Here is a 24,917-nt window from a genome sequence, read left to right as displayed (position 1 = left end):
ATTTCCCACAATGCAACAAGGTTCACAGACAGGAAACTGCCAAGAGTACGTGCTCAGAATTTCTTTGAGGGACACCACAATATCAGCCATACAGCGCCCCCTGATGGTCTGTTTGTGAAAAGGAATAGATTTCTCATGTAAAAGGGGGTATCAGCTACTGATTAAGATAAAGTTCAATTCAAGTTTGGTAGATAGTTGGAAAGATAGTTGGTAGGTGTGTATGAACCTTAAAGGTACAAGGGGGACACAGGGGCACACAAGAGGTGGATCCACCAGAGGAAGAGGTGGCACAGTGGGGAAGGCAGGAGGACACACAGCACAGGAACTTGTGTGTTTATAGAAATATAAGACATCCCCTGAAAATAAGCCCTAGCACAACATTTGGAGGAAAAATTAATTTTCAGGGAAACATGGTATTGTTTAAAAGGAAATAAATATGGCAGCCCCCATATGGCTCTCACTTCAGGTATACTTTAACCATTGAATTTCTGCATGACTGTCATTAATGAAGAGAACTGCAGTCAGAAACACACAGAGGACACAGGTATATCTATTTATATGGCAGTAGGACTGAGACCACTAACAACTGTAGGCAAAAACACACACCAGAGCACAATAACTGTGTGGAGAGCTCTAGAGAAAGTGACGTTTGTGGTCGTAGTACAATGATGCTCTATGAGTTTGCCTTTTTTTTCCTTTAGCATAGTTTTCAAACTATCCTCACAGTATCTCAGGCCTCCGGTAACCTGTGCTCTTCAGATGTGGTGGGTTCAACAATCTGGGCCCAAAAAGAAGCGTCCGCAGGCTTGGTAGTTCCATTTCAAACACTCTTATTTTGTATTTATTTCCCCCTCCCCAAGAAGAGAGTTGTTTTTAGCACTTTAGGTACATATCTAATGGTTAGCGACACTCGTGTCTTCCTGGTCAGGGTCTCCTCAGCCTGTGCCACACACTGTTCCAGATTGGCCACTTTGTTGCTTAGTGTGTCCTCCATATGTGGATGAATTCCATGTAGGTAATTTTGATACAAGTCCTCACGAAGAACAAAAAGACTTCTTGGCTCCAACAAGAGTGAGAGTACATGTCGTTGTTCTTCTGTCTGGGGGACCTGGAAGAGAATGGGAGATCTGCAGATACTTCAGAACGATCAAAACCTAGCCATTCACTTTAAAGGTGCGTACACATCTCGACTTTATGTTGCCCGTCGGTGATACGGAGCCGATCACCTAGAGCAGAATTTCTGTCTGGCCTGTACAGGTACGTCAGGTATGGAGCTGACAACACGTTCTGTTTCTATGCGGGGGACGGGTGTATGATGTCACGCAGTGGGCGGGCGCATTGCTCTCGGGTTAAGGTTAGGCAGCCACTATACACAGGCCTGACTATCGTCTGAGGTGGTCGTTATCAGCTGCCTTAGTCAGGCGTATGTATGGGCCTTTAGAGAGATACTCTCTGCTACCATCTCCTGAAGAGACATCAACAGCAGCACTCAACAGAGGAAAGTCTACAGCAGACAAACACAAAGGTCCCGTTTTAATAAACAGACTCTTAAAGGACTTCCAAACCTAAAACTTTAATGAATCTGCTGCTCTGGTTTTACAAAGCAAGACTGTGGAGTCGGAGACATTTTTTGGACTGACTCTGTCTCCTAAAAAATGTAAATTGTAATTAAAAAAAAATTTCTGTAAAGGATAAAGCCCAGTGCATAGTTGTGTTACTAGAGTGAAGTTCAGCTGAGCTATTATACAACCTGACATTCAGCATTTTGCAATTTGAAAAGTACCAAAAAGTAGTTGGAAAAGTACTATAAAAATCATTTAAAGTAATTTGTTGTTTGCTGGGGGTTTCAAAAGCATTTTATTGGCAAGGTGTGAAAATAGCACTTAGGTGAAAACTCAGAAGAAAAAATGAATTGCATATGAGCCTAAGTGTTTAACAAGTTCATTTGAGTGTAAACATCAGTGACGTAGCGAACATCAAATTTTCAGTTCGCAAATAGCGAATGCAAATTTCCCCAAAAGTTCACAAACAGGCGAATCTGGTGAACTGCCATAGACTTCAATGAGCAGACAAATTGTAAAACCTATAGGGACGGTTTCTGGCCACAAAAGTGATGGAAAGGTTGGTTAAAGGACCCTAACATCTGGACTGTGGCATGCTGGAGGGGGATCCATAGCAAAAGTCCCACCAAAAATTACGTAGTTGACGCAGAGTTGTGTTTTAATCTCTAAAGGGCAGAAATCACATTACATTCCTAAATCGGTGGAATAAAGTGCTTTAAAACATCCGGCGTGTGTACACGTCCATCAGGTAGTGTAAGAGTTAGGCCCAATTCACACTGACAGACCAAACGCTGCATTAAAACGCACCATAAACAACTGCAAAGACCTTTAGTGAATACGTCAGGTGAGCATATCTATTTTTACTAGCCGACACCTCCAGGACATAAATGTTAGTCCTCTCTGCGGCAATCTTTGTGTAGTGGTGTGTAGTGGCCGGCGTGCTTGTGCGCCAGTTCATGGCAGTGCAGGCGATCGTGGTTTTCCAGCCTCTATGGTCAAGCTGAGGTAGATCAATGACAGTTAAGGGACTAAAAAAACACTGACTCTGCACCGAGGGGCGGTAGTGGATACTAGATGCCAGTAGTAGTGGTGAAGGATTATTGTGTTATGGTCGGTGCACTACTAGGACCAGTAGACCTGTCTCCAACAGCTAACTTGTGCACTGGACACAGAAGAGAAATACAATAGCAAGAAAAACAATGTACCAGCCCTAAGAAGGGCTTAGCTATTCAGGACAATGTGGTAGCAGCAAGAATCTACACTGAGGACACAGAACATAGGCCTACCTAACGCTTTCCCTAACTGCAACACTCTCCCTGATCTGCCTACCACAGAAGCTAAGCACAGACCGCAAAATGACTGCTGTACTGGCTATCTGATAGGTGTGTAGGTGTGTGTGTGGGGGGCAGTCCAGGTGGGAGGGATAGCTGATTAGCTGCTATGTGTCTGTTGACTCTAGGGTGAGGGGTAAAAGTTTGGCTCCATTATAATGTATAGGGGGCGGGTCGAACACACCAAGTATTCGCCTGTCGATGCGAACATGAGCACCTCTTGTTCACCGCGAAATATTCGCCAGCAGAACAGTTCGGGTTTGTGTCTTGTGTGATGTTTATATTGTGGCTCTGTACAATTAAGAAGCTGACGCATCATTGCATTCCAGCGGTTCTGGAGGTGTGGTTAGCTTAAAGGGACAACAAAGGATAATTTGCATACTCAGCATCCCAGGAGACATCATATGCTCACTGCAACCTAAATTATCGCAAATAACTTCTGTTTTAAGAAGGCAAATGTTTGTTTTCCCTTTTCACATTGCAGCTCTATTTTCCACCATTAGTGCCACCTTGTGTTTTGTGAAAAGAAAAATTTGTATAGTCAATCGAGATTATTCTCAGCTATCCAGGAAAGGATACGGATTGGTGCAGCAGATATGGGTGGATGGATTGATGGATAAGTGTGTCTTCTGAACTGTGTTGACATTTGAATAGGACAACATGCTTACTGGACACTGTTTTGCTCAGACACAAAAGATTTAGGATAGAAATGAAAGTGACTGACATGACAAAGCCTTAGGGAAGGATGCAGGAATGTGATCTTGTGCGAGTTGCTGTTTCTTGTTAAGCGACATGCAGTTTAGTTTAGCCTCGCCAGTGTTATAGCAGCACGGAAGGGTGGAGGCACTAGTAACCTTTACAGGCAACTTATACTGGGAAACACGCTGGCTACCACTCCTGCTAACACCTTTCTGAAAAATGTTACTTGTCTACTTGTCATGCTGATCTTCAGCCTCAGAATATTGAATCCCACATCTGAAACAATCATGCAGCCAATGTAGTCTGAACAGCTGATACACTTGCTTTTTCTGGATCAGTGATTCTGACTCCGACTTTCCCAGGCCAAGTGATCAAAAGACCCAAGACTTCATTTACCCACTGCCACTATGTCCAGGCTGCTGGATCAACAGCTCAGTGAGTGTACTGAGTAGTAGTGTTGTCCGGATCATGAACGATTCGGATCTTTGATCCGAATCTATTTTGTGAGTCGAATCATCCGAATCATCAAAATGAGTGATTCGGATTGCAAAAGGGGCGGGGCCAGGAGCGACACGCCCCCTCTCAGCGGGCAGCGGGGTCCTGGAAGCAGAGCAGAGATGGATCGCTCTGTTGGAGGGGTCTCAGGGGAGCCAGCCTTGCAGGGACAGGTAGAGGGGACATGGGTGCCACTGCCAGATATGTGTAGAGCACACATACTGGCTATAATGTGCTGCTCATTATAGGCTGTCTGTTCCGTAGTTGTGCACAGTGAACACATTGGAAGTTTTTGGCTCAGCACAGCTCAGTAACTTTGCAGGCACAGTGATTGCAGCGCAATATGATCCTCCTGCACTCGCTCAAAACAGCTGCACTTATCTTCTGGGAATGCGTTGGGGAATGCTTTCTTTCACTGTGCGACGTTTCCATTCAAGGTATACAGATGAACATGTAGGTGAAATATATGTAAAGCATAATGATTGCAGCATGTGGGTATTGTGTGCAAACAAAACATTTCAGCTCTCTGCTCGTCCCTCCTCCCTTCTCTGTCCATTCCCTGCCCTCTGTCCATCTTCTCCCTTTCTCTGTGTGTCCACCCCCCTCTCCTTCTCCTGCCCTGCTAGTCATTTCACCCCCGAATGCTTCCCTTGTAAAATGATCCGAGATTTGGATCAAAGATCCGGATCTTTTCAATGATCCGATTTGAATCATCCGGATCATTGAAAAGATCCGAACTTCCCATCTCTACTGAGTAGCAGAGAGAAAACTGCCTCTCCATAGACAGGAATTGAGAGGCTTTGCTGCTCTCTAAGCAACAGTGACACCTAGTGGCTGGAGGCAGCAGTGCCACTAGGTAGAAATCAAACAGATGACACATCACCCAGAGACAGTGGATGCACAAATGCAGGAAGTGTGTACAGGGGCCTAGGGGAATGTTCAAGGGGCCGAGAGGAGCATATATGATACCTTCACTTTAAAAGTGCTTTTAAAGGAACCTTAACTGAGAGGGATATGGATGTTTCCTTTTAAACAACACCAGTTGCCTGGCTCTCCTGCTGATGTCTTTGGCGGCAGTAGTGGCTAAATCACACACCTGAAACAAGCATGCAGCTAATCCAGTCTGACTTCAGTCAGAGCACCTGATCTCCAAGCTTGTTCTGGGGCTGTGGCTAAAAGTATTAGAGAAACAGGATCAGCAGGAGAGTCACACAACTGGTATTATTTTAAAGGGAAAGATCCATATCCTTCTCAGTTTAGGATCCCTTTATAAAGGGGGTTCCGTGTATATTATGAAAAACAAAAACTGACACTTACCTGGGGCTTCTACCGGCCTGCTGCAGCTGTCCTGTCCCGCGCTATCCTCTGCGATCCTCTGCGATCCTCTGTTCCCCACCGCCGCTCATGGTAAAAGTATTCGTCTAACTAGACAAATACAACTGCGCCTGCACGGCCGCGCGTTCTAGCTCTCGCTCGCGTCTCTGGGAGCTTACTGCGCAGGCGCAGTACGAAGTTTTCGCATATTGCACAGTAAGCTCCCCGGAGACCCGAGTGGGAGCTAGGATGCGCACAGGCCGCGCAGTTGTATTCGTCTAGTTAGACGAATAACTGGACCGTGACCGACGGAGGGAAGAAAGGATCGTAGAGGATAGAGCGGGACAGGACAGCTGCAGGGGGCCAGTAGTAGCCCCAAGTAAGTGTCAGTTTTTGTTTTTAATAACATCCATAGAACCCCTTTAAACTTCAGCATTCATTCTCACACACTCAAGCGTAGTATAGAGCAGCCGAGTGCTCCCGAAGATGCACGCATTTTCATGCACTCAAGCATGCGCAGTACAGGTGGAGTGCTCCCAAAAATGCGCAACTCCATACTGCGCATGCGCAAGCAGGCATTCTCGCGCACATGCAATACGGAGCGGCTGTCCGAGTGCTCCCGAAGATTGCCGAAGCCTCCCGCACTGGCAGGAGTAAGCAGTCTCCGACCCATCAGTCGGAGACTGCTAATGGGGATCCAACACTGGCACACAGGGACCGCAGGAGGAACAGGAAGGCTCTACAGAGCCTTCCCTTTGGTGAGTATTTTTTTTATTTAGACTTCAGACTCTTTAGAACAACAATTTCAGAACTTCAGTTACAAACTTTTAATATTACATCCTACCCAGGCAACAGAATATATAAAAATGATCAGTAGATGCCACTGATGAGCTGCACTGGTGTACTGAGTAGAGAGAAAAAGAAATGAAACCGCTTCTAAGGACCAGTGCACACCAAAAATGGCTAGCGTAAATGCAAGCGCTAAGCGTTTTTAGAAGCAATTTTTCTAAGCGATTCCAGGCATGTGCCTAGAGATTTCTGCCATGTTTTGGTGAAGAGATTTTTTAGACAGTCTGAGCTGGAAGTGAACAGCTTTTGCAAATAAAGCTTGGCGATTTTCCACTTCTCCTTCACTTAACATTGAAGCTGAATCGCCTCAGGAATGCTGCAGTATACGCGTTTCCATTTGGGGAAAAAAATTAAATCACTCTGGTGATATCCATCCTATATAAACACATTAACCAAGCGCTTTTCAAAGTGCTAGCGTTTTTAAAAGTGCTCTTGGTGTGCGCCAGACCTGTTTCTAAATGTGGCAGCGAAAAATGCATTCTCAACAGTTTGTTGTATTATTTTATTATTATGAACGCTACATCCTCCCCAAACTCTATAAACCTCTTTACAGCGTTCAGTATTTACCTGAGCTTCTTCTTCTGAAGACCCTTTATCCAGCGGCAGGTAGAAGTCGAGCAGCGTGTGTGACCCTAAGCTGATGGTGGTGACAGTGGGGTAGTAGAGAGGACCATCCTCATGTGGCTGCAAACCAAGAAATACACCATAAATGCACAGACAGATAATGCTGGCATATTAGCAATGCCATTTATTCACTATGCTTCAACTTTCCCCTTCCGCTTAGAAACCATGAGACCTGCATGCATGCCTTCTTGCTGCTGATTGGTTGGAATGCCCCATCTTTCCCCTACTGATCATCTCACTGTAGGCACTATGCCACACTAATGCTACTACTACTAGGCCCTGGTTGTCTTTTAGTGGTGGAACAAAGGCCAGGCTGCCTTCCCCAGAAAAAGCCAAGTGGCTCCAGGCATTATGGCTTATCAGGGAGAACCTGTCAGAGTGAAGCACAAACTCACCATTATCCCTTCTCCGGGCTTGTATTCGTTCACCAGAACATGGTTTGCACAGTTCCCACCAAACACGTCTAGAGAGGAGATCTTGTTGGCATAGGTCTGCAGCCAGGGGGGCAACTTCTCTGGAACCATGCCCCTGGGATGTGGAAGACCTCCTGCAGAAGACAGTTACGGAGAAGAGACATCAGAGAAGAGACTATAGTATTTTGAAAGAGTTAAAGTGATCTACCCCCCCCTCCACACACACACTTAGGCAGACCCCAACCCTCAAAAAAATGTAAAAAAAAAATAGGGCTCCAACACTGTAATTAATACTGCAGTCTAGAAAGGTTTATAAATACTCACCTGTAGCCTGGCTTGTTGTGTCTCCTCTCCAGGGCAGAAGAGTCAGTACAAAAATTATCCGACTCCAACTCCGACTACGTAAATTATGAAATCACTGACTTCGACTCCAGGTACCCAGAATAGCCCTGCTCCTCTCTTCACCTTCTTCTCCCTCAGGCACCTCTGTCCGATGCGTGGCTAGCTGCACACAAAATGTTAACTCAGGTCTCGACAGCAGCGGGGCCACAGCTCCCTGTTCCTTTGCCGCACTCTCACTGGCTGCTGCTGTGTTACATATATAACCGGCACTGCTCTGTCAGAATGTGCTGCACTATTTTCAAGCACCAGACCACGATCTACCCAGCAGTCCTTCGAGATCTACCGGTAGATTGTGATTGACGCAATGGGTACCCTCCGCTTTAAACAGTCCCTGTAGTGAGTGGGGAAGTGAATAAAGTAAACAAAAAAGATCCATGCAGGGTACTGACTGTTGTTGCAGTCAGTGCTGCTTTTTACCTGATCCACATTAGTACAGTTGAATATCTCTCATAGTCAAGCTCCTTCAGCATGATCGCACATACAGGAGAAACTTGAAAAATTTAAATTTGTGCAAAAGTCCATTGAGGCCTCTTTCGCAGTGCGACGTTAAAGTCGCACGTTAAAACAACCTTTAACGCAGATTAACTTACTGGAAGGAAAAATCAATGCCCCATTCACAGTGTAGATGTTGCGTTGGTGACTAACGTTGCACGTTAAGTGAAAGTATTGCATGCAGTGCGTTATACACGTTATTAGCTGCGTTGGACTGTTTGCACATGCTCAGTAATAACTTGCAAACGCACTTTTCATTGCCTGTATGCTCTACTGTATGCGACCGTAACGGGGCATTAAAGGGGAACTGAAGAGAGAGGTATATGGAGCCTGCCATGTTTATTTCCTTTTAAGCAATACCAGTTGCCTGGCAGCCCTGCTGATCCTCTGCCTCTAATACTATTAGCCATAGCCCCTGAACAAGCATGCAGCAGATCAGGTGTTTCAGACTTTAAAGTCAGATCTGACAAGACTAGCTGCATGCTTGTTTCTGGTGTTATTCAGATACTACTGCAGAGAAATAGACCAGCAGGGCTGCCAGGCAACTGGTATCGATTAAAAGGAAATATATATGGCAGCCTCCGTATACCTCTTACTTCAGTTCTCCTTTAAGTTGCGTTGCAACTTTTTTGGGGCAGTGCGTTGTAATTTGCGTTGCGACTTTAACTTTGCATCAAAACGCAACGCCCTACTGTGAAAGAGGCCTTAGTTTCGCTTTTTAAGTTGAACTACTGAAATAATATATGAAATAGGAACCCTTTGCAGGTGTTTTGGATGAATTAGCTGATTAGAGTCTGACACTTTGAACCTATAAAGAGGGTTGGGGTGGCAGGGATATAATATTTGCCTGCATTTGAACATGGGATAGCAATGGCAGCCCCCTACTGACTACAGGTTTCCTTAAAACTTTGAGCCACAAAATTGAGGAAATAATCTCTCAACTACAGGGAAGGTTACAGCAGTCTCCATAGAGCTGCTATGAATTGTGTTTATTATTTTTATTTCTAGCCTGTAATATGAACACCCCAAGCTCTAACAATACCTTCTTATTCTCAAGAGGAATTCACCTTCAAGTTTTTACTTGCAAGAACTAGGAAGACAAACATCATGAGAATCTATTGTTCATACAAATAATTCCACAGAAACCACGGAGGCTGAGGCTCTGCTTGCACACAATGAGGCCATGTTGTAAGCTGTAGCAACATCCAATTATCATTAATAACAGCTGGCGACATTCTACAGTCTCTACATTCATTGCAGAATCTGCAGGAGAATCACTTATGCAGTACCACCATCCTCTATGGCACTGCACAACTACATATGGAACAAACTAGGGGTGCTGCAGCTGCATATTGGGCATATTGCAATCCTTAACTACTTATGGACCTCGCTAATTGAAATCTACACCCTGTTTTGATGGCTGTCTGCCAGGGCGTAGATTTCAATTCACCGCCGCTGCGCGCATCCGCCTTTTTCGCCTCTCCCGCCGATCTCGCTGCTGAATCCCCGCCGTCTCCCATCGCAGCTTACTCGCTCTGCCTGTCTCTATGACGGCAGAGCCCTGTGAGCGGGTCAGGAGCCGATTTCCTGGGCCTGTCTTTCAATGTAAACCGCTTCCATTGGCTTACACTGAAAGACAGGCCCAGGAGCCAATAAAAGCGACTCATGGCCGGCTCACAGGAACTCTGCTGTCACAGAGACGGCAGAGTGGGTGGCCCAGGTTCCCGACGTGCGGCGATGATGGCGGTTATGTGCGGTGATTCGTCGGGATTCCGCCGTTTCTGTACCAGCGGTCTCTGGTCCTTAAAGGGGCAGAGACCGCTGGTACTGAAGTTGTTAAAGGTAGCCATACTTCTAGCGATGATGGGAAGATCAACCAAGAGACAAATCTCTCTCTGATCGTATCTGATTAGAGAGATCTGTCAGCTGCCCATAGACTGCAGGCCGATTCCAGATCAATTTCAGCATTGAATCTCTCTGAAATCGGCTGAATCTGCAACATCGCTGCTGCCCCCTAGTGTATAAATGTGCCCCGTGTGTGCATTTATACATTACCTGTCCTGTGTTGCCCACCGTGCGGTGTCCATCCATCTTCCACTTCCCGATCCTCCATTTGCACCCCACACGCTGCCAGCATTTAGCACGTTGTGTGACGTCAACACACTACATGCTATACTCCAGCAAGTGTGAGCCGCAAATGGTTGGATACTGTACTGGTTAAGGGCTCTGCCTTTTACATGGGAAACGAGGGTTTGAATCCTGGCTAGGATTAGTACCAATTCAGTAAGTAGTTCAAGGCAAAACTCCCTAACACTGCAGGGTGGCCTCTTGAGCGCGTCCCAGTGGCTGCAGCTCTTGAGCACTTTGAGTCCGACAGGAGAAAATCACTATACAAATGTTCACATTAAATAGAAGAGGATGAAGCAGAAGATGGATGGGCGGCACAGGACAGGTAATGTATAGATGCACACACGGGGGCACATTGATACACTAGGGGGAACAGGACAGGGGTTTCCTCACTTGTCCTGATATCGCTCGCAGTTACCGTCACGCACCCGCTCGCCCTCGAAGGCCCGACATCTTGCAGCATGTCCGATTGATACATGCAACGTATTTCAGCCTGTAATTGGTCTAATTGTCGATCGGGCTTGCTCTTGGCATCACCGATTTGATAATTAACGACTCAGATGTTCAATTGGCTGACAACTCGAGTAGTGTATGGCCACCTTAAAAGAGAGTCCGCAGCCATAAAAATTACCTCCTTTTTATTGGCCAGTTCGATTAAGCATTAAGATCAAAGCTAATACGCCGCATTCCAGTGGCAGAACAAGGTATTTATACCACCCAAAATCCCGGGGCAAAATTCCACATCTTTCCAGGTCGTGGATTTTGCTGCCTGCGGGAGGTAGAGCTTTGCGCAGTAGCTCTGCCTCCAGTCCAGTCAATCTCCGCCGATCTCCGCCTCTCCCCGCACCGCTCAGTAAAAAAAAGAGTGAAAGAGGCGGGGAGAGGCGGAGATCAGCAGAGATTGACTTGAGCAGAGGCAGAGCTACTGTGCAAAGCTCTGCCTCTTCCAGGAAGGATCACCGAATTTTGCCCCTGGGATTTCGGGGGGGGAAAATACATCATCCTGCACTGGGAATGCTATGATCTTAATGTTTAAAAGAACTGATCAATAAAAAGAGGTAACTTTTATGGCTTCAGACTCTCTTTAAGGTTCAAACACACATCCAACAAAGTGCATGACCAACACGACATGATCAACCCCACGACCAACAGTTTTCTTTAGATACTGAAGTACAATTACACTGGAGCAGCAGTACTCCCCCTCACCCACAGGTACAGGTGTAGTGCACATCCAGCATGTGGTCCTAGAGATGGACAGTTACTGCCCTCCCTCCACTGATACTCAGGGGTACAGCCAGCAGGGAGCAGCGTTGTGCAGCTTTCAGTCTTCTGTGGTCACAGTGGCTGACAGCCTCCGTATTCCTGCATTAACCAGTATGCAATCTGGACCAACACGCAGGTGCACACAGTGTAACTGTATGTAGAGCCTTGCTAGTTAATACTAACCCCAGTTCTGCAATTTTCTCCCAGACAGCTGCGTCCATTTTGGCTTTGGAGCATTGTACACCTGAGGACACAACACAGACATTGAAATTGAATTCACATTGGGAAACAAAAAGAAACTCATGAAAAATTAGCAAACATGATAAATTAACAAAGGCAAAAACAGTTTCCAATGGTTGTCAAAAGATGAGAACCCTCTTGGAGACTGCGAATTGCGATTGCAAACGTGCTGCAATTCTGATCGCGATTTGCATTTGTTTTCAAGTGCGATTTTCCATACATTGCAGCGCGATTTGTCATGCAATGGTTATTATGTATAGCGCAATTGCAATTTTTGGGAGATGAGACGCGGGGCTTCAAGCTCCACGGGTAACTTGCATAAAAATCATACATTACTGCACTTCCTATGCGATTCTCATGCATGCCCATAGACTACAGCCTGAACGCACCCGCAGGACAACTGCAGAAAGCAGAGTGATTGTGTGCAGGTAAAAATAGCACTGTGGGAAAGGGGCGCAGCGACCACAATAATAATCACAATGATAATTACAATGCCCCTGCAATTTCCTGAATGCCGGACAATCATAATTTTTTAGATGTGAAAGCTGTCAGTGGATAAGGGCTCTTACTGGTAATAAGAGTAATCACATCTAGGGGTAATTATCATCTTACGGAGTAAAGAGAGTATGACATTTCAGCCATGTTCTTAATAACTGAGCAATAACTTTATCCACCATTTTCTCCAAAAATGATTTTATTTTCTATGCATTTTAAAGAAAAGAAGGAAAAATATGCGTTTTCTCATAGTTCTGACTTGGGTTCAGGCTGATCTCTTTGGCCCTGGTGGTGTCAGATGACCACCTCCCCATAGAACAGCAAATGCTGCTCGGTTATAGCTTAACACCTTGTTTTTACAGAGCTCATTCTCACAACTCCTGCCCTCTATCGATAAAAAAATAATTAAAGGTGTAAATGAGGCTTAAAGGGATACTTAAGCCACTGTAAAAAAAAAAAAAAAAAAAACAGTTTTACTTACCTGGGGCTTCTACCAGCCCCCTGCAGCCATCCTGTGCCCTCGCAGTCACTCTTGGCTCCTCCGGTCCCCCACCGCCAGCTAGTTTCATTTTCGGGGACAGGCCTGGCCACACGTATCATTCTTTGCATTCCAGTGCGCAATGGCATCCTGCACCTGCCCAGGCTGCTATTGTGCACTGGAACGCGAAGAAGGATACACGTGACCAGGCCTGTCGCCGAAAACGAAACTACCTGGCGGCGGGAGACCGGAGGATCCGAGAGTGAGATTTTTTTTAAGTGGCTTAAGTATCCCTTTAAGGCATACATGTCAAACTGCAGCCCGCGGGCCCTCTGAACCATAAAATTTGGCCCTAGGGTGGTTTCTCCACTTTGCATTATGTTTTGCCCACTCTAGACTACCAGGGAAGCTCTATTGGAGGTGAAGCCCTAAATCACTAGGGAAGCCAAATGGGGGAGGAGAAAAGCACTAGACAAGCACTAGGGAGGTCCACTAGACAACAATGAACTGTATAGGGGAGTGGAAGAGGGTCACTAGACACCAGGGATCTGTATAGGGGAGGGAGCCACTAGACGCCAGGGAACTGAATAGGGGAGGGAGGAGGGGCACTAGACACATGGGTACATGGGAGGGAGGGAGGCCATAAGACACCATGGAACTGTAAAGGGTAGGGAGGGAGGCTATTAGACTCCAGAGAAAATTATAAGGGAAGGAGGAGGCCATTAGACATTGCGGTTGGCCCGCGACTTGGTCTCAGTGTTCAATGTAGGCCAATTTTGTATTTGAGTTTGACACCTCTGCTTTAAGGCATCTTTCACATGAGAGGCTAAACTGCATGCTTATTGGGCAGTTCAGCCTCCCTGCTGCAGGCCACAAGCCCCATTCTGGTGCAATAAAAATGTAGCCGAATGGCAGCATTTGTAACGCCATTCGTGTCATCGCTTCACATGCGGTAGTGTTATTCGGCGGCAGAAAAACTTGACATGTCGCGTCTCAGCACAGCAGCACTCAGACGTTGCTATGTTCCTATGCAAGGGGAGGAGCGGAGTGATGTCACACAGTAGGTGATGTAAGTGAGGGGAACGCTGTTCTTGGCCGTTGGCTCGGCTAAAAACAATCTGCTAGCCAAGTGGCAAAGAGGGCTGCTGCACACACGCTGGATTGTTTGGATTCTAGGCAGCGGCGGTCGTGATCAGCCACCTCTGCCAAGTTTAATGTAGCGTGTACAGGGCTTTAGAGGAATTGTCACACTGGAAGTGTGAAGCCACCTGCTGCCAGTCACTCATCTAGTGCAGGTGTGGAAGACAAGTAACAGCTGCACCTGCTCCCCACAGCTCATCACTTTCAAAGGAAGAGTTAGGCCTCTTTTCCACAAACTGTTGAGCTGTGTGCTCAGCAAGCAGTTACCAGGCAACAGCGAGCAATTGTGAGAGTTTGAGAGGCATTTCACTGCCTGTAAACAGTTCGTGGAAAAGAGGCCTAAAAGTAGCGACGGTCATGTCTAAGAACTCATGGAGAAGCATGCGATTTGTTTGATCAGCTGATAGATTTGCAAAGCTCTGATTTGCTGTGAGCTCATCCTGCTTTAGCACAGGAATTGCAGTATTTGAAGCAATGAATTGCGGTATTTGAAGCACCAATCAGAATCATCATGTTATATAAAGATACAGTGGGTTGCAAAAGTATTCGGCCCCCTTCAAGTTTTTCACATTTTGTCACATTACTGCCACAAACATGAATCAGTTTTATTGGAATTCCACATGAAAGACTAATACAAAGTGGTGTACACGTGAGAAGTGGAACGAAAATCATACATTATTCTAAATATTTAAAAAAAAAAAAACTGCAAAGTGGGGTGTGCATAATTATTCAGCCCCCGAGTCAATACTTTGTAGAACCACCTTTTGCTGCAATTACAGCTGCCAGTCTTTTAGGGTTTGTCTCTACCAGCTTTGCACATCTAGAGACTGAAATCCTTGCCCATTCTTCTTTGCAAAACAGCTCCAGCTCAGTCAGATTAGATGGACAGCATTTGTGAACAGCAGTTTTCAGATCTTGTCACAGATTCTCGATTGGATTTAGATCTGGACTTTGACTGGGCCATTCTAACATATAGATATGTTTTGTTTTAAACCATTCCATTGTTGCCCTGGCTTTAGGTTTAGGGTCATTGTCCTGCTGGAAGGTGAACCTCCACCCCAGTATCAAGTCTTTTGCAGTCTCCAAGAGGTTTTCTTCCAAGTTTGCCCTGTATTTGGCTCCATCCATCTTCCCATCAACTCTGACCAGCTTCCCTGTCCCTGCTGAAGAGATGCACCCCCTGAGCATGATGCTGTCACCACCATATTTGACAGTGGGGATGGTGTGTTCAGTGTGATGTGCAGTGTTAGTTTTCCGCCACACATAGCGTTTTGCATTTTGGCCAAAAAGTTCCATTTTGGTCTCATCTGACCAGAGCACCTTCTTCCACATGGTTGCTGTGTCCCCCACATGGCTTGTGGTCATGGCCGGCCCTAGCCTTTTTGCCGCCTGAGGTCACTTCCTGTAACGCCGGCCACGTACAATACAGTGGGCGGCGTTGCAGGAAGTGACGTCAGTGGAGCGCACGCTGGAACGAGGAAGAGGTGAGTGATCCCCCGCCCGTGCCTCTTACTGTCCGCTGCTTATTCGCCATTTAAAGCTGGAGGGGAGCGCAGATCGGGGGACCCAGGCGAGGGAGGGGGGGGGGGTCGGACCCCCCTCCCCACCGCTAGCCCCAATACCCCCGTCCTGCCCGCTACCCCTCCAGCTCGGCGGCCGGCCCCCCCGCACCCACGGACGGGCGGATGCCGCGCCTAGAAAATTGCCGCCTGAGGCAAAAGTTTCACCCCGCCTCATGAGCGGGCCGGCCCTGCTTGTGGCAAACTGCAATTGGGACTTCTTATACTTTCTGGTAACAATGCCTTTCTTCTTGCCACTCTTCCATAAAGGCCACCTTTGTACAGTGCATGACTAATAGTTGTCCTATGGACAGAGTCTCCAACCTGAGCTGTAGATCTCTGCAGCTCGTCCAGAGTCACCATGGGACTCTTGACTGCATTTCTGATCAGTGCTCTCCTTGTTCGGCCTGTGAGGGCCCTTTTCCACTAGCGCGAATCCGCATGCAGACAACGCATGCAGATTCGCATAGGCAATACAAGTGGATGGGACTGTTTCCACTTGTCAGTTTTCATTTGCGTTTTTCTGCACGGTAGAACCCGCAGAATTCGCCTGCGTGTGGAATGCAGGCGAATCGCAGGCAATGTATTTAATAGGGAAATCGGTTGCGTTTTCCCCATGCGTTTTTTTGCCGCGAATTCGCATAGGTACCAATGTAAATCCACACAGACAGTGACATGGTTAAATTCGCATATACCCTTACCTATGCGAAATCGCATGTGAAATCGCGGCAAAAAAAGCATGCGGTATTGCATCCGAATGCGATTTCATCAGCGGTGGAATCCAGGTGATTCCGCACCGCAATAATGTAAACGAGCCTTGAGTTTAGGTGGACGGCCTTGTCTTGGTAGGTTTACAGTTGTGCTATACTCCTTCCATTTCTGAATGATCGCTTGAACAGTGCTCCGTGGGATGTTCAAGGCTTTGGAAATCTTTTTGTAGCCTAAGCCTGCTTTAAATTTCTCAATAACTTGATCCCTGACCTGTCTTGTGTGTTCTTTGGACTTCACAGTGTTGTTGCTCCCAATATTCTCTTAGGGCTGGAACCCACATGAGCGCTTTTGGCAGCGTTTTGGCAGCGCTGCGATACGCTAGCACTTTGCCAAAACGCTGGGCTAATGTTAATGGATGGGGCAACTTCCACAGGAGCGTTTGCGTTTCCCAGAAACGCAAACGCAGGACATGCAGCATTTTGGGAGCGTTAGCGCTTCAATGTAAAGTATTGAAACGCTAGCGGAAATGCTCAGCAAAACCTAAACTCTAAGCGTTTTGCGGTTCAGCACACTGTAACAAAATGAAAAATAATTCACAGGACCAATCAGGATAAAAACGCGAAACGCTACGCAACCGCTGAGCAAAAAAATACAATGTTGCAAAACGCGACCGAAAACGCGCATGAATCCGCTTGCAAACCGCTAAGACAAAACGCTAGCAGTTGCATTTTGCGTTTGTTGATTTCAGTGGGTTCCAGGCCTTAGGCAACCTCTGAGGCCGTCACAGAGCAGCTGTATTTGTACTGACATGAGATTACACACAGGTGCACTCTATTTAGTCATTGTCACTCATCAGGCAATATCTATAGGCAACTGACTGCACTCAGACCAAAGGGGGCTGAATAATTACGCGCACACCACTTTGCAGTTATTTATTTGTAAAAAATGTTTGGAATCATGTATGATTTTCGTTCCACTTCTCACGTGTGCACCACTTTGTATTGGTCTTTCATGTGGAATTCCAATAAAATTGATTCATGTTTGTGGCAGTAATATGATAAAATGTTGAAAACTTCAAGGGGGCCGAATACTTTTGCAACCCACTGTATGTAAAAAATTTCTTCCCCCCTCCTACCTCCAACAACCCCCCCCCCCCCCTCTTTTTTCCTTTTGGTGTAGATATCGATACAGACACACATATATACATTGTTTTATTATATTCTTCATATGGAGGAGAAAAGGCCGTCCTACTTACCGGTAGTAGTGTTTCGGCGAATACTCCAGGACAGCTCACCTGAGATTACCATTGAGTCCCTCCCCTATGGAAACAAATGCAAATTAATTCAATTAATCGATCCGCCCTTGGTCTCGCCCTATATAACCAGTCCCCTCCTTCCCATCATCAGTTCAATAGAAGAGTATCTAGCTCAACCTATTCTGTCTTTAATTATTTATTTCTCTGACATACGCAAAATTAGGGCTGGGTACTAAGGCAGCTGTCCTGGAGTATTCGCCAAAACACTACTACCGGTAAGTAGGACGGCCTTTCTCTCATCATACTCCAGGACAGCTCACCTGAGACCAGCGAGAACTCTTTACCTTAGGGTGGGATGACTGCCTGAAGCACCTTGCGTCCAAATGCCTGATCCTGGCTGGATAGCAACTCCACACGATAGTGCTTCACAAATGTCGAATGTCCCGACCATGTAGCTGCCTTGCATATCTGGTCTAATGTTGCTCCTGATCTTTCTGCCCAGAAGGCTGCCAAGGACCTCGTAGAGTGTGCTCTTATGTTTGTGGGTATATCACTACCTGACTCCTTATAAGCTAAAGCTATAACTTCCCTGATCCATCTGGCTATGGAACTTCTTGAAGCCTGTAACCCCTTACGGCTACCTGAAAATAAAACAAACAGATGGCTGGACCTTCTCCACTGCCGTGTCCTCTGTAAGTAGGTAATAATCGCCTGTCTTACGTCTAGATTTGCCAACCTCCTTTCCTTATCATTCTTAGGATCTGTGGAAAAAGATGGTAAAATAATTTCCTGAGCTCTATGGAACCCTGTGACTACCTTTGGTAGGTATGTTGGGTCTGGCCGGAAGACTATTCTGTCTGGGTGGATTATCATATAAGGATCTTTTATTGATAAGGACTGTATGTCTCCCACTCTCCTTGCTGTTGTAATGGCGACTAAGAAGGCTACCTTTAATGTTAGCAGCTTAATAGGTATTGTATCTGCTGGTTGAAAAACATCTGACATCAGGAAATCAAGAACCAGTGATAGGCTCCAGGGAGGTACCACTTTTACTGGTATAGGTTGTGATCTGGCCACTGCCTTTAGAAAGTTCTTTATATGCAACTCAGTGGACAACTGCCTGTCCAAAAAAACTGATAATGCTGACACCTGGACTCTGAGGGTGCTGACTGCCAACCCCATGTCCACGCCATCCTGTAAAAATTCTAAAATAAACCTCGTGTCATTTGATCTGACACTATTTTTCTCTTTCCAAGAACAAAAAACCTTCCATACCTTGGAATAAATTCTTCGTGTGTTTTCTTTTCTACATCTTAAAGTGAACCTAAAGTCACTTAAAAAAAACGAGATTAACTCACCTGGGGCTTCCCTCAGCCCCCTGCAGACGATCGGTGCCCTCGCAGCTCCGCTCCGATGTCCCAGGACCCGCCGGCGAGCACTTCCGGTTTGGCCGTCACCGGCCGACAGGGATGGGAACGCGAGTGATTGTTCGCGTTCCCAGCCTGTATATCGCCCCCTATGCTGCTATTGTGGCCAGGAGGTCGCAATAGCAGCATAGGGGGCGATATACAGGCTGGGAACGTGAACAATCACTCGCGTTCCCATCCCTGTCGGCCGGTGACGGCCAAACCGGAAGTGCTCGCCGGCGGGTCCTGGGACATCGGAGCGGAGCTGCGAGGGCACCGATCGTCTGCAGGGGGCTGAGGGAAGCCCCAGGTGAGTTAATCTCGTTTTTTTTAAGTGACTTTAGGTTCACTTTAACAGAGTGTTAATAACCCTCTGTGAAAATCCTAAATCGCTCAAAGTCTGCCTTTCAGGATCCAGGCTGTGAGCTGGAAAACCCCCGGGTCTGGATGTAGCTGACTGTTCTGCATTAATAAGTCTGGCCTGGCTCCTAAGTGCCAAGGGCCCCTTATCCTTAGGGTCTGTAGAAACGGGAACCAGGCCCTTCTCGGCCACCAGGGTGCTATGAATATCACCTCTGAATGTGAGTGTCTCAACTTGTTGAGGGCTCTTGGGATCAGGTTGAACGGAGGAAAGGCGTACAATAGGCCTGTCGGCCATTCTACTGTTAGTGCGTCCAACCGGTCTGTTGAAGAGGAAGGATGTAGGGAACAGAAATCTGTTGTCTTTGCGTTCTGTGGAGTGGCAAACAGATCCAATATTGGTCTGCCCCACTGGGCTACTATCTGATCGAACACTTCCTGATTCAGTTGCCATTCTGCCTCCGTCAGGGTTGACCTGCTGAGCGCATCTGCCCAACGGTTCTGGGTCCCCTGTATGTGAGTTGCCGTCAGTGACGTCACCTGTTCCTCTGCCCAGACTAAGATCTCCATGGTTAACTCTCTGAGACTCTGTACTCTGGTTCCCCCCTGCTTTCTGATATAGGAAACTGTGACCATATTGTCTGAAAACAACGTTACTTCTCTGTTGTGTAACTGAGGTTGAAACGACTGTAGTGTCAATTTGACAGCCATCAGCTCTCTGAAATTTGATGACTTCTGACTGAGCTGCGGAGACCACTGCCCCTGCACCTGATGCCCCTGACAGTGGGCTCCCCAACCCCATGCGCTGGCATCCGTATAAACTTTTACTGGATCTCTTTGCATCCAGGGACGACCCCTGGCTAGCCGGTCTGCATCCAACCACCAATGGAGTGACTGTAATACTGGCTGTGGGGGGACAAAGTGATTGTCCAAGGAGGCCTTCTGTTTGTCCCATGTCTGTAGTAGCCATGACTGTAATTCCCGCATATGAGCTTGCGCCCACTCTACCGCCGGGATTACTGCCGTCATGTGACCTAACAGGGTCATTGTCTGTCGTAAGGAAACTGTCGGGGCTAATTCGTAGTCTCTCACCATTGTCATCAACTTGTCTACCTTTGACTCTGGTAGCAGAATCTTTTCCTGTCTTGAGTCCCATATTAAACCCAGGAATAGAGCTGTTTGAGTGGGTTGTAAGCATGACTTCTCTCTGCTGACTATCCATCCTAGCGTCTCCAGGGTTTGGATGCAGAGCTGTAAACTTTCTTTTAACGCTTGTTCTGTATTTGCCAGAACCAAAAAGTCGTCTAGGTATGGAAGGACCCTTACATTCTGGAGATCACCGACGGCTTCCGCTACCACCTTCGTAAATATCCTCGGAGCGGAGGATATTCCGAATGGTAGGGCGCGATATTGATAATGGCATACCGCGTCCCCTATAATTACCGCGAATCTCAGGAATTTCTGAAATTGCGGATGGATAGGGATGTGGAGGTAAGCGTCCTCCAAATCCAAGGTGGCCATGAACGCTTCTGGCCAAATCAAATTGCGGATCGATGCGACGCTCTCCATCCGAAATCTTTTCTCCAGAATGTAAGGGTTCAGGGGTTTCAAGTTGAGGATCATTCTGTATTTCCCTGACTGTTTTTGAATTACAAATACTCGGGAATAAAACCCCTTGCAATATTCCTGAACCGGAACCCTCTGAATTACCCTCTGTTGTAACAACTTTATCACAGAGGATTGAATAGCTACCGCCCTTTCTGGGTCCCTGGGAGTTCCTGTAATTACAAAATTTCTGGGGGGCTGGGCCCGGAATTCTATTTTGTATCCATTCCTTATTAACTCTAAAATAAAACTGTTCCCTGTTATCTTCTGCCAGGCTTGAAAAAAATAAAGAAGCCTTCCCCCCACCTGTAAGTCTCCGTCATTTGTCAGGCTTTGCAGAGGCTGGCTGTGGCTTATTGAACAGGAAGGTAGACTTTCCCCTGCCTGCATTATAAGTCCATCTCCTTGTTCTTTGGTGCTGTGGTTGCTGCGAGCTCTGTCTGCCTCCATCTCGTCTGGGAAAATAACGTTTCCCCTGAAAGGACCTATTTGTACCCCTTTTCCTTTTGTCTGGGAACTTTTTGGCTTTATCTGAGGACCTCTCAAGTATGTCAGTTAAGTCCTTGCCAAACAATAACTGCCCCTCAAACTCCATAGCGCATAACCGATGTTTGGAGGATACATCGCCCTCCCACGTCTTCAACCACACTGCGCGCCTAGCGGAGTTTATGAGAGCAGTTGATTTGGCTGTGGACCTTAAAGATTCAGTGGCCCCGTCGGCCAAAAAAGCTACTGTCCTGGACATGACTGGTAGGGATTCCAAGATCTTTTCATGTGGGGTACCTGCCACTAAGTGTGCCTTTAACCCCCGCATCCACTTTTCCAAATTGCGCGTCAGGCAGATGGCTGCAATGGCGGGTTTAAACCCAAAGGCCGCTGCCTGCCATGCCCTTATGCCCTTTTCAGAAGAATTTCTGCTTTACAATCCATTGGATCCTTTAAACTGCCCGCGTCCTCAATGGATAAGTCTGCTGATTTAGAGTACTGGGCTAATGGTGCATCTAATTTAGGGCACTTTCCCCATACATCCTGATCCTCCTGCTTAAAGGGAAACCTTCTCTTAAACGACTTTGGTATGAATAATCTTTTTTCAGGCTGCTTCCACTGAGCTGATATCACACTTTTAATAGATTTGTGCACCGGAAACGTTCTGGTACCAGTCTCCTCCAGTCCCCTGTAAATATCATCCTGAACCGATGTGGCTGGAGTAGAGTCCTGGATATTCTCGGACTCGTATACAGCCTTTAAAAGCTCTGCTGTATCCTCCACACTAAACAGATACCTGGCCATTTTAGATGTGGAGGCTGTCTGGCCCTCTGAATCTCTAGCCTCCCCATCCTCAAACGATTCCCCCGAACCTTCCTTCAAAGATTCATTGGGAGAGTCAGGCTCAACTAGCCCAAAAACCGTAGGCAACACCTGTGACGGCTGCTGCGGACCGTGTACCAGTGGTTGCTCCTCAGCCTGTGTCCGACCCTGTATTGGTACTGAATCAGTGCTGACCACTACTGCCTGGGGTGGGGGGAGGGCCTGGGGCTGTACCTGCACCTGAGGCTGGGGCTGTGGCTGCGTGGGGAAAGCAGCTCTGAAGGCTGCAAATGTGGTTGTCAATTCTCTCTTCATTGACCTCATTAAATCTATCATTACCACATTAGTATCTGTGCTAGAATCCCCCTTATGCCTACACTTGTCACATGAGGATCTAGAACAAGTAGGTGGTAAAACATCTCCACATTTAGAGCACTTGTTTGTTTTCTGAGCTGACTTTGCATGCTTCTGTAAGAGAAAAAACACAAACAATCTCTGTCAGTTCCACCCTGCCAAACCATTCCTTGTAACCTGTGCAGGGATCAGAGCTGTCTTGTACCTGAGTCTGCTGAGTTGTCTCATCCGCAGCTGGTACTCTGCTGTCTGCGGTGGCCTCCGCTTGTTCCATGTCCGCACAGACAGCGTGTCAGCGTCCACGTGTACCCCGCAGCTTAAAAGCTGATCTCCGCTCTCAGCCCCGCCTCCCGAGGTCAAAGAAACCCTTCCGGCTGAACCACCACTCGTACTGCGGTGGGCGGAGCTTCCGCGCATGTCATTCCGCTTTCCCTTCCGGATTCCGGAACGCGCCCACGTGACCTCCAGCCTCGGCCAGGAAGACGCCGCACCTAGACTTTTGAACAGGCGGCCATGAGAGAGGACACCTCCGGCTCTCCTCCAGAGCTTTCAGCGCCGACAGGTAGTGTTTTTCTGCCTCCCCAGGCGTTCCAACACCTCCATCCGTCCTGCCCACACAAGCATAGACTGCTCTCTCATGGGGAAAAAAAGCCCTATCTCCACCATAGGTGCTATAGCACGCTCCCCTATGGTGTATAAAACAATAAACTACTGCACTAGTCCATGGGTGAGTGGAAACAAATGAAGAACTGATGATGGGAAGGAGGGGACTGGCTATATAGGGCGAGACCAAGGGCGGATCGATTAATTGAATTAATTTGCATTTGTTTCCATAGGGGAGGGACTCAATGGTAATCTCAGGTGAGCTGTCCTGGAGTATGATGAGAGAAAGGTTTTTTAATGATGTGATTTCTATTTTTTTTAATGATGAGATATCTATTCATTTATTTGTATATACCAGATTGAGGCAAATAGCTGCTAAAGGGGTGAAAGACTCCTCATGAAAAAATAAGGAACACTGGTAAAGAGATGGATTACTACAAACAGAATTATGCTTTCACAATTTGTATTGAATAGGTGGGAGCGGCGAAATCGACGTTCTGTCGCTGAGCCACCGTCCTTTGTGACATTGGGCCATCGTCTCCCTGCATTCCACCCTGCGCTTCCGGATATCTGGAGCGCAGGCGGCTATTGGAACGCAAGCGGCATCCTCCGACACAACCAACCAATGACTAAGGCGGAGACGTCACTTCCGCCGGAAGTGCGCGACCTCCCGGCGTGGAACACACTTGTGCCCATCGCAATCACCTTCCGCAGTCCCTATTTGACTATATAGGAGCGAGGTGAGCGCCAGCATGACACAGAGGCGCTAAACCCGCTCTTTGACATTTTGGGTAAGTCTCCACTATATCATTTTATGCCACCTACTATCGATCAGCATGGCACTTGTTTTTTTGTTCCTTTTTGCATAGCACACTGGTTGTGAATGCTGGATGCTAGCAGTGCTTGTAATTTACGTAATTTGATACACAGATCAAATGGCTAAAGATAAAAATAGAGATATTGATTAGGAGCTTTATTGTATTTATTGTGGTTATAGATATTAAAAAGGTACAGATTGTAGGCACCTGAACGAAGTGTTAACAGCAGTGTTGATAAAAGACACAGACGCGAATGATGGGCTTTGATAAATGGTGTATACATAAGAAGTGAGGTTAAATAAAATTATATTACATTGCTAGAAAGCAATTATAGCCCAAAAGGCTCATAGACAAAACAGCTAGGTGGGGGAAGGTACCATCTAGAGCAGGCATGGGCAAACTTGGCCCTCCAGCTGTTAAGGAACTACAAGTCCCAAAATGCATTGCAGGAGTCTGACAGCCACAGTCATGACAAGGGAAATGCATTGTGGGACTTGTAGTTCCGTAATGCTGGATCCACACGGTGCATTCGCGCACTCGATTTCCTGCTCGATTCCCGTCGATTTGTTTATTTCCAACATGTCCGATTTGGATTTCGATGGATCGTTAAGTCGATTCGCATGCAAAGTATGCCGTATCGACCTAACGATCCATCGAAATCCAAATCGGACATGTTGGAAATAAACGAATCGACGGGAATCGAGCGGGAAATCGAGTGCGCGAACGCACCACGTGGATCCAGCATAACAGCTGGAGGGCCGAGTTTGCCCATGCCTGATCTAGAATCACCACTGTCAGGATTGGACTCATGCACATTTTATTTTATTGTTGATTTTTTTGATGTTATGGAGTGTTTTTATAGATTGGTGTATATTTGTTTGTATTTCAGTTGCTGTACTCCTATTTTTATGTTGCCTGAGGAAGCGGGCGCTAGAGCCGTGAAACGCGTTGCAAAGTGTATTGTGGAGTATGTATAAATTGTTTCTTTTATTGAACAATTGCAATTTGTCCTCA

The 24,917-nt window shown here is 46.8% G+C and overlaps 1 protein-coding gene across 4 annotated transcripts in view; it reads right to left on the bottom strand.

The window, feature by feature from the left end:
- Positions 1-539: 539 nt before the first annotated feature.
- The window catches only part of ALKBH6 (alkB homolog 6), a 29,113-nt gene continuing 4,735 nt past the window's right edge, over positions 540-24,917 (bottom strand). For all 4 annotated transcript variants that reach the window (XM_068250522.1, XM_068250524.1, XM_068250523.1 and 1 more), the window contains exons 4-7: positions 11,755-11,815; positions 7,270-7,421; positions 6,818-6,934; positions 540-1,108 (exon numbers count right to left, since the gene is read on the bottom strand). In XM_068250522.1, the coding sequence (XP_068106623.1) occupies positions 842-1,108; positions 6,818-6,934; positions 7,270-7,421; positions 11,755-11,815 (597 nt within the window). In that variant the 3' untranslated portion in view covers positions 540-841. The remainder of the gene's footprint in view (positions 1,109-6,817; positions 6,935-7,269; positions 7,422-11,754; positions 11,816-24,917) is intronic.

Source organism: Hyperolius riggenbachi, chromosome 8, assembly GCF_040937935.1.
Source record: "Hyperolius riggenbachi isolate aHypRig1 chromosome 8, aHypRig1.pri, whole genome shotgun sequence".
Classification (NCBI taxonomy): domain Eukaryota; kingdom Metazoa; phylum Chordata; class Amphibia; order Anura; family Hyperoliidae; genus Hyperolius; species Hyperolius riggenbachi.
This window is presented reverse-complemented; position numbering and strand designations above follow the sequence as displayed.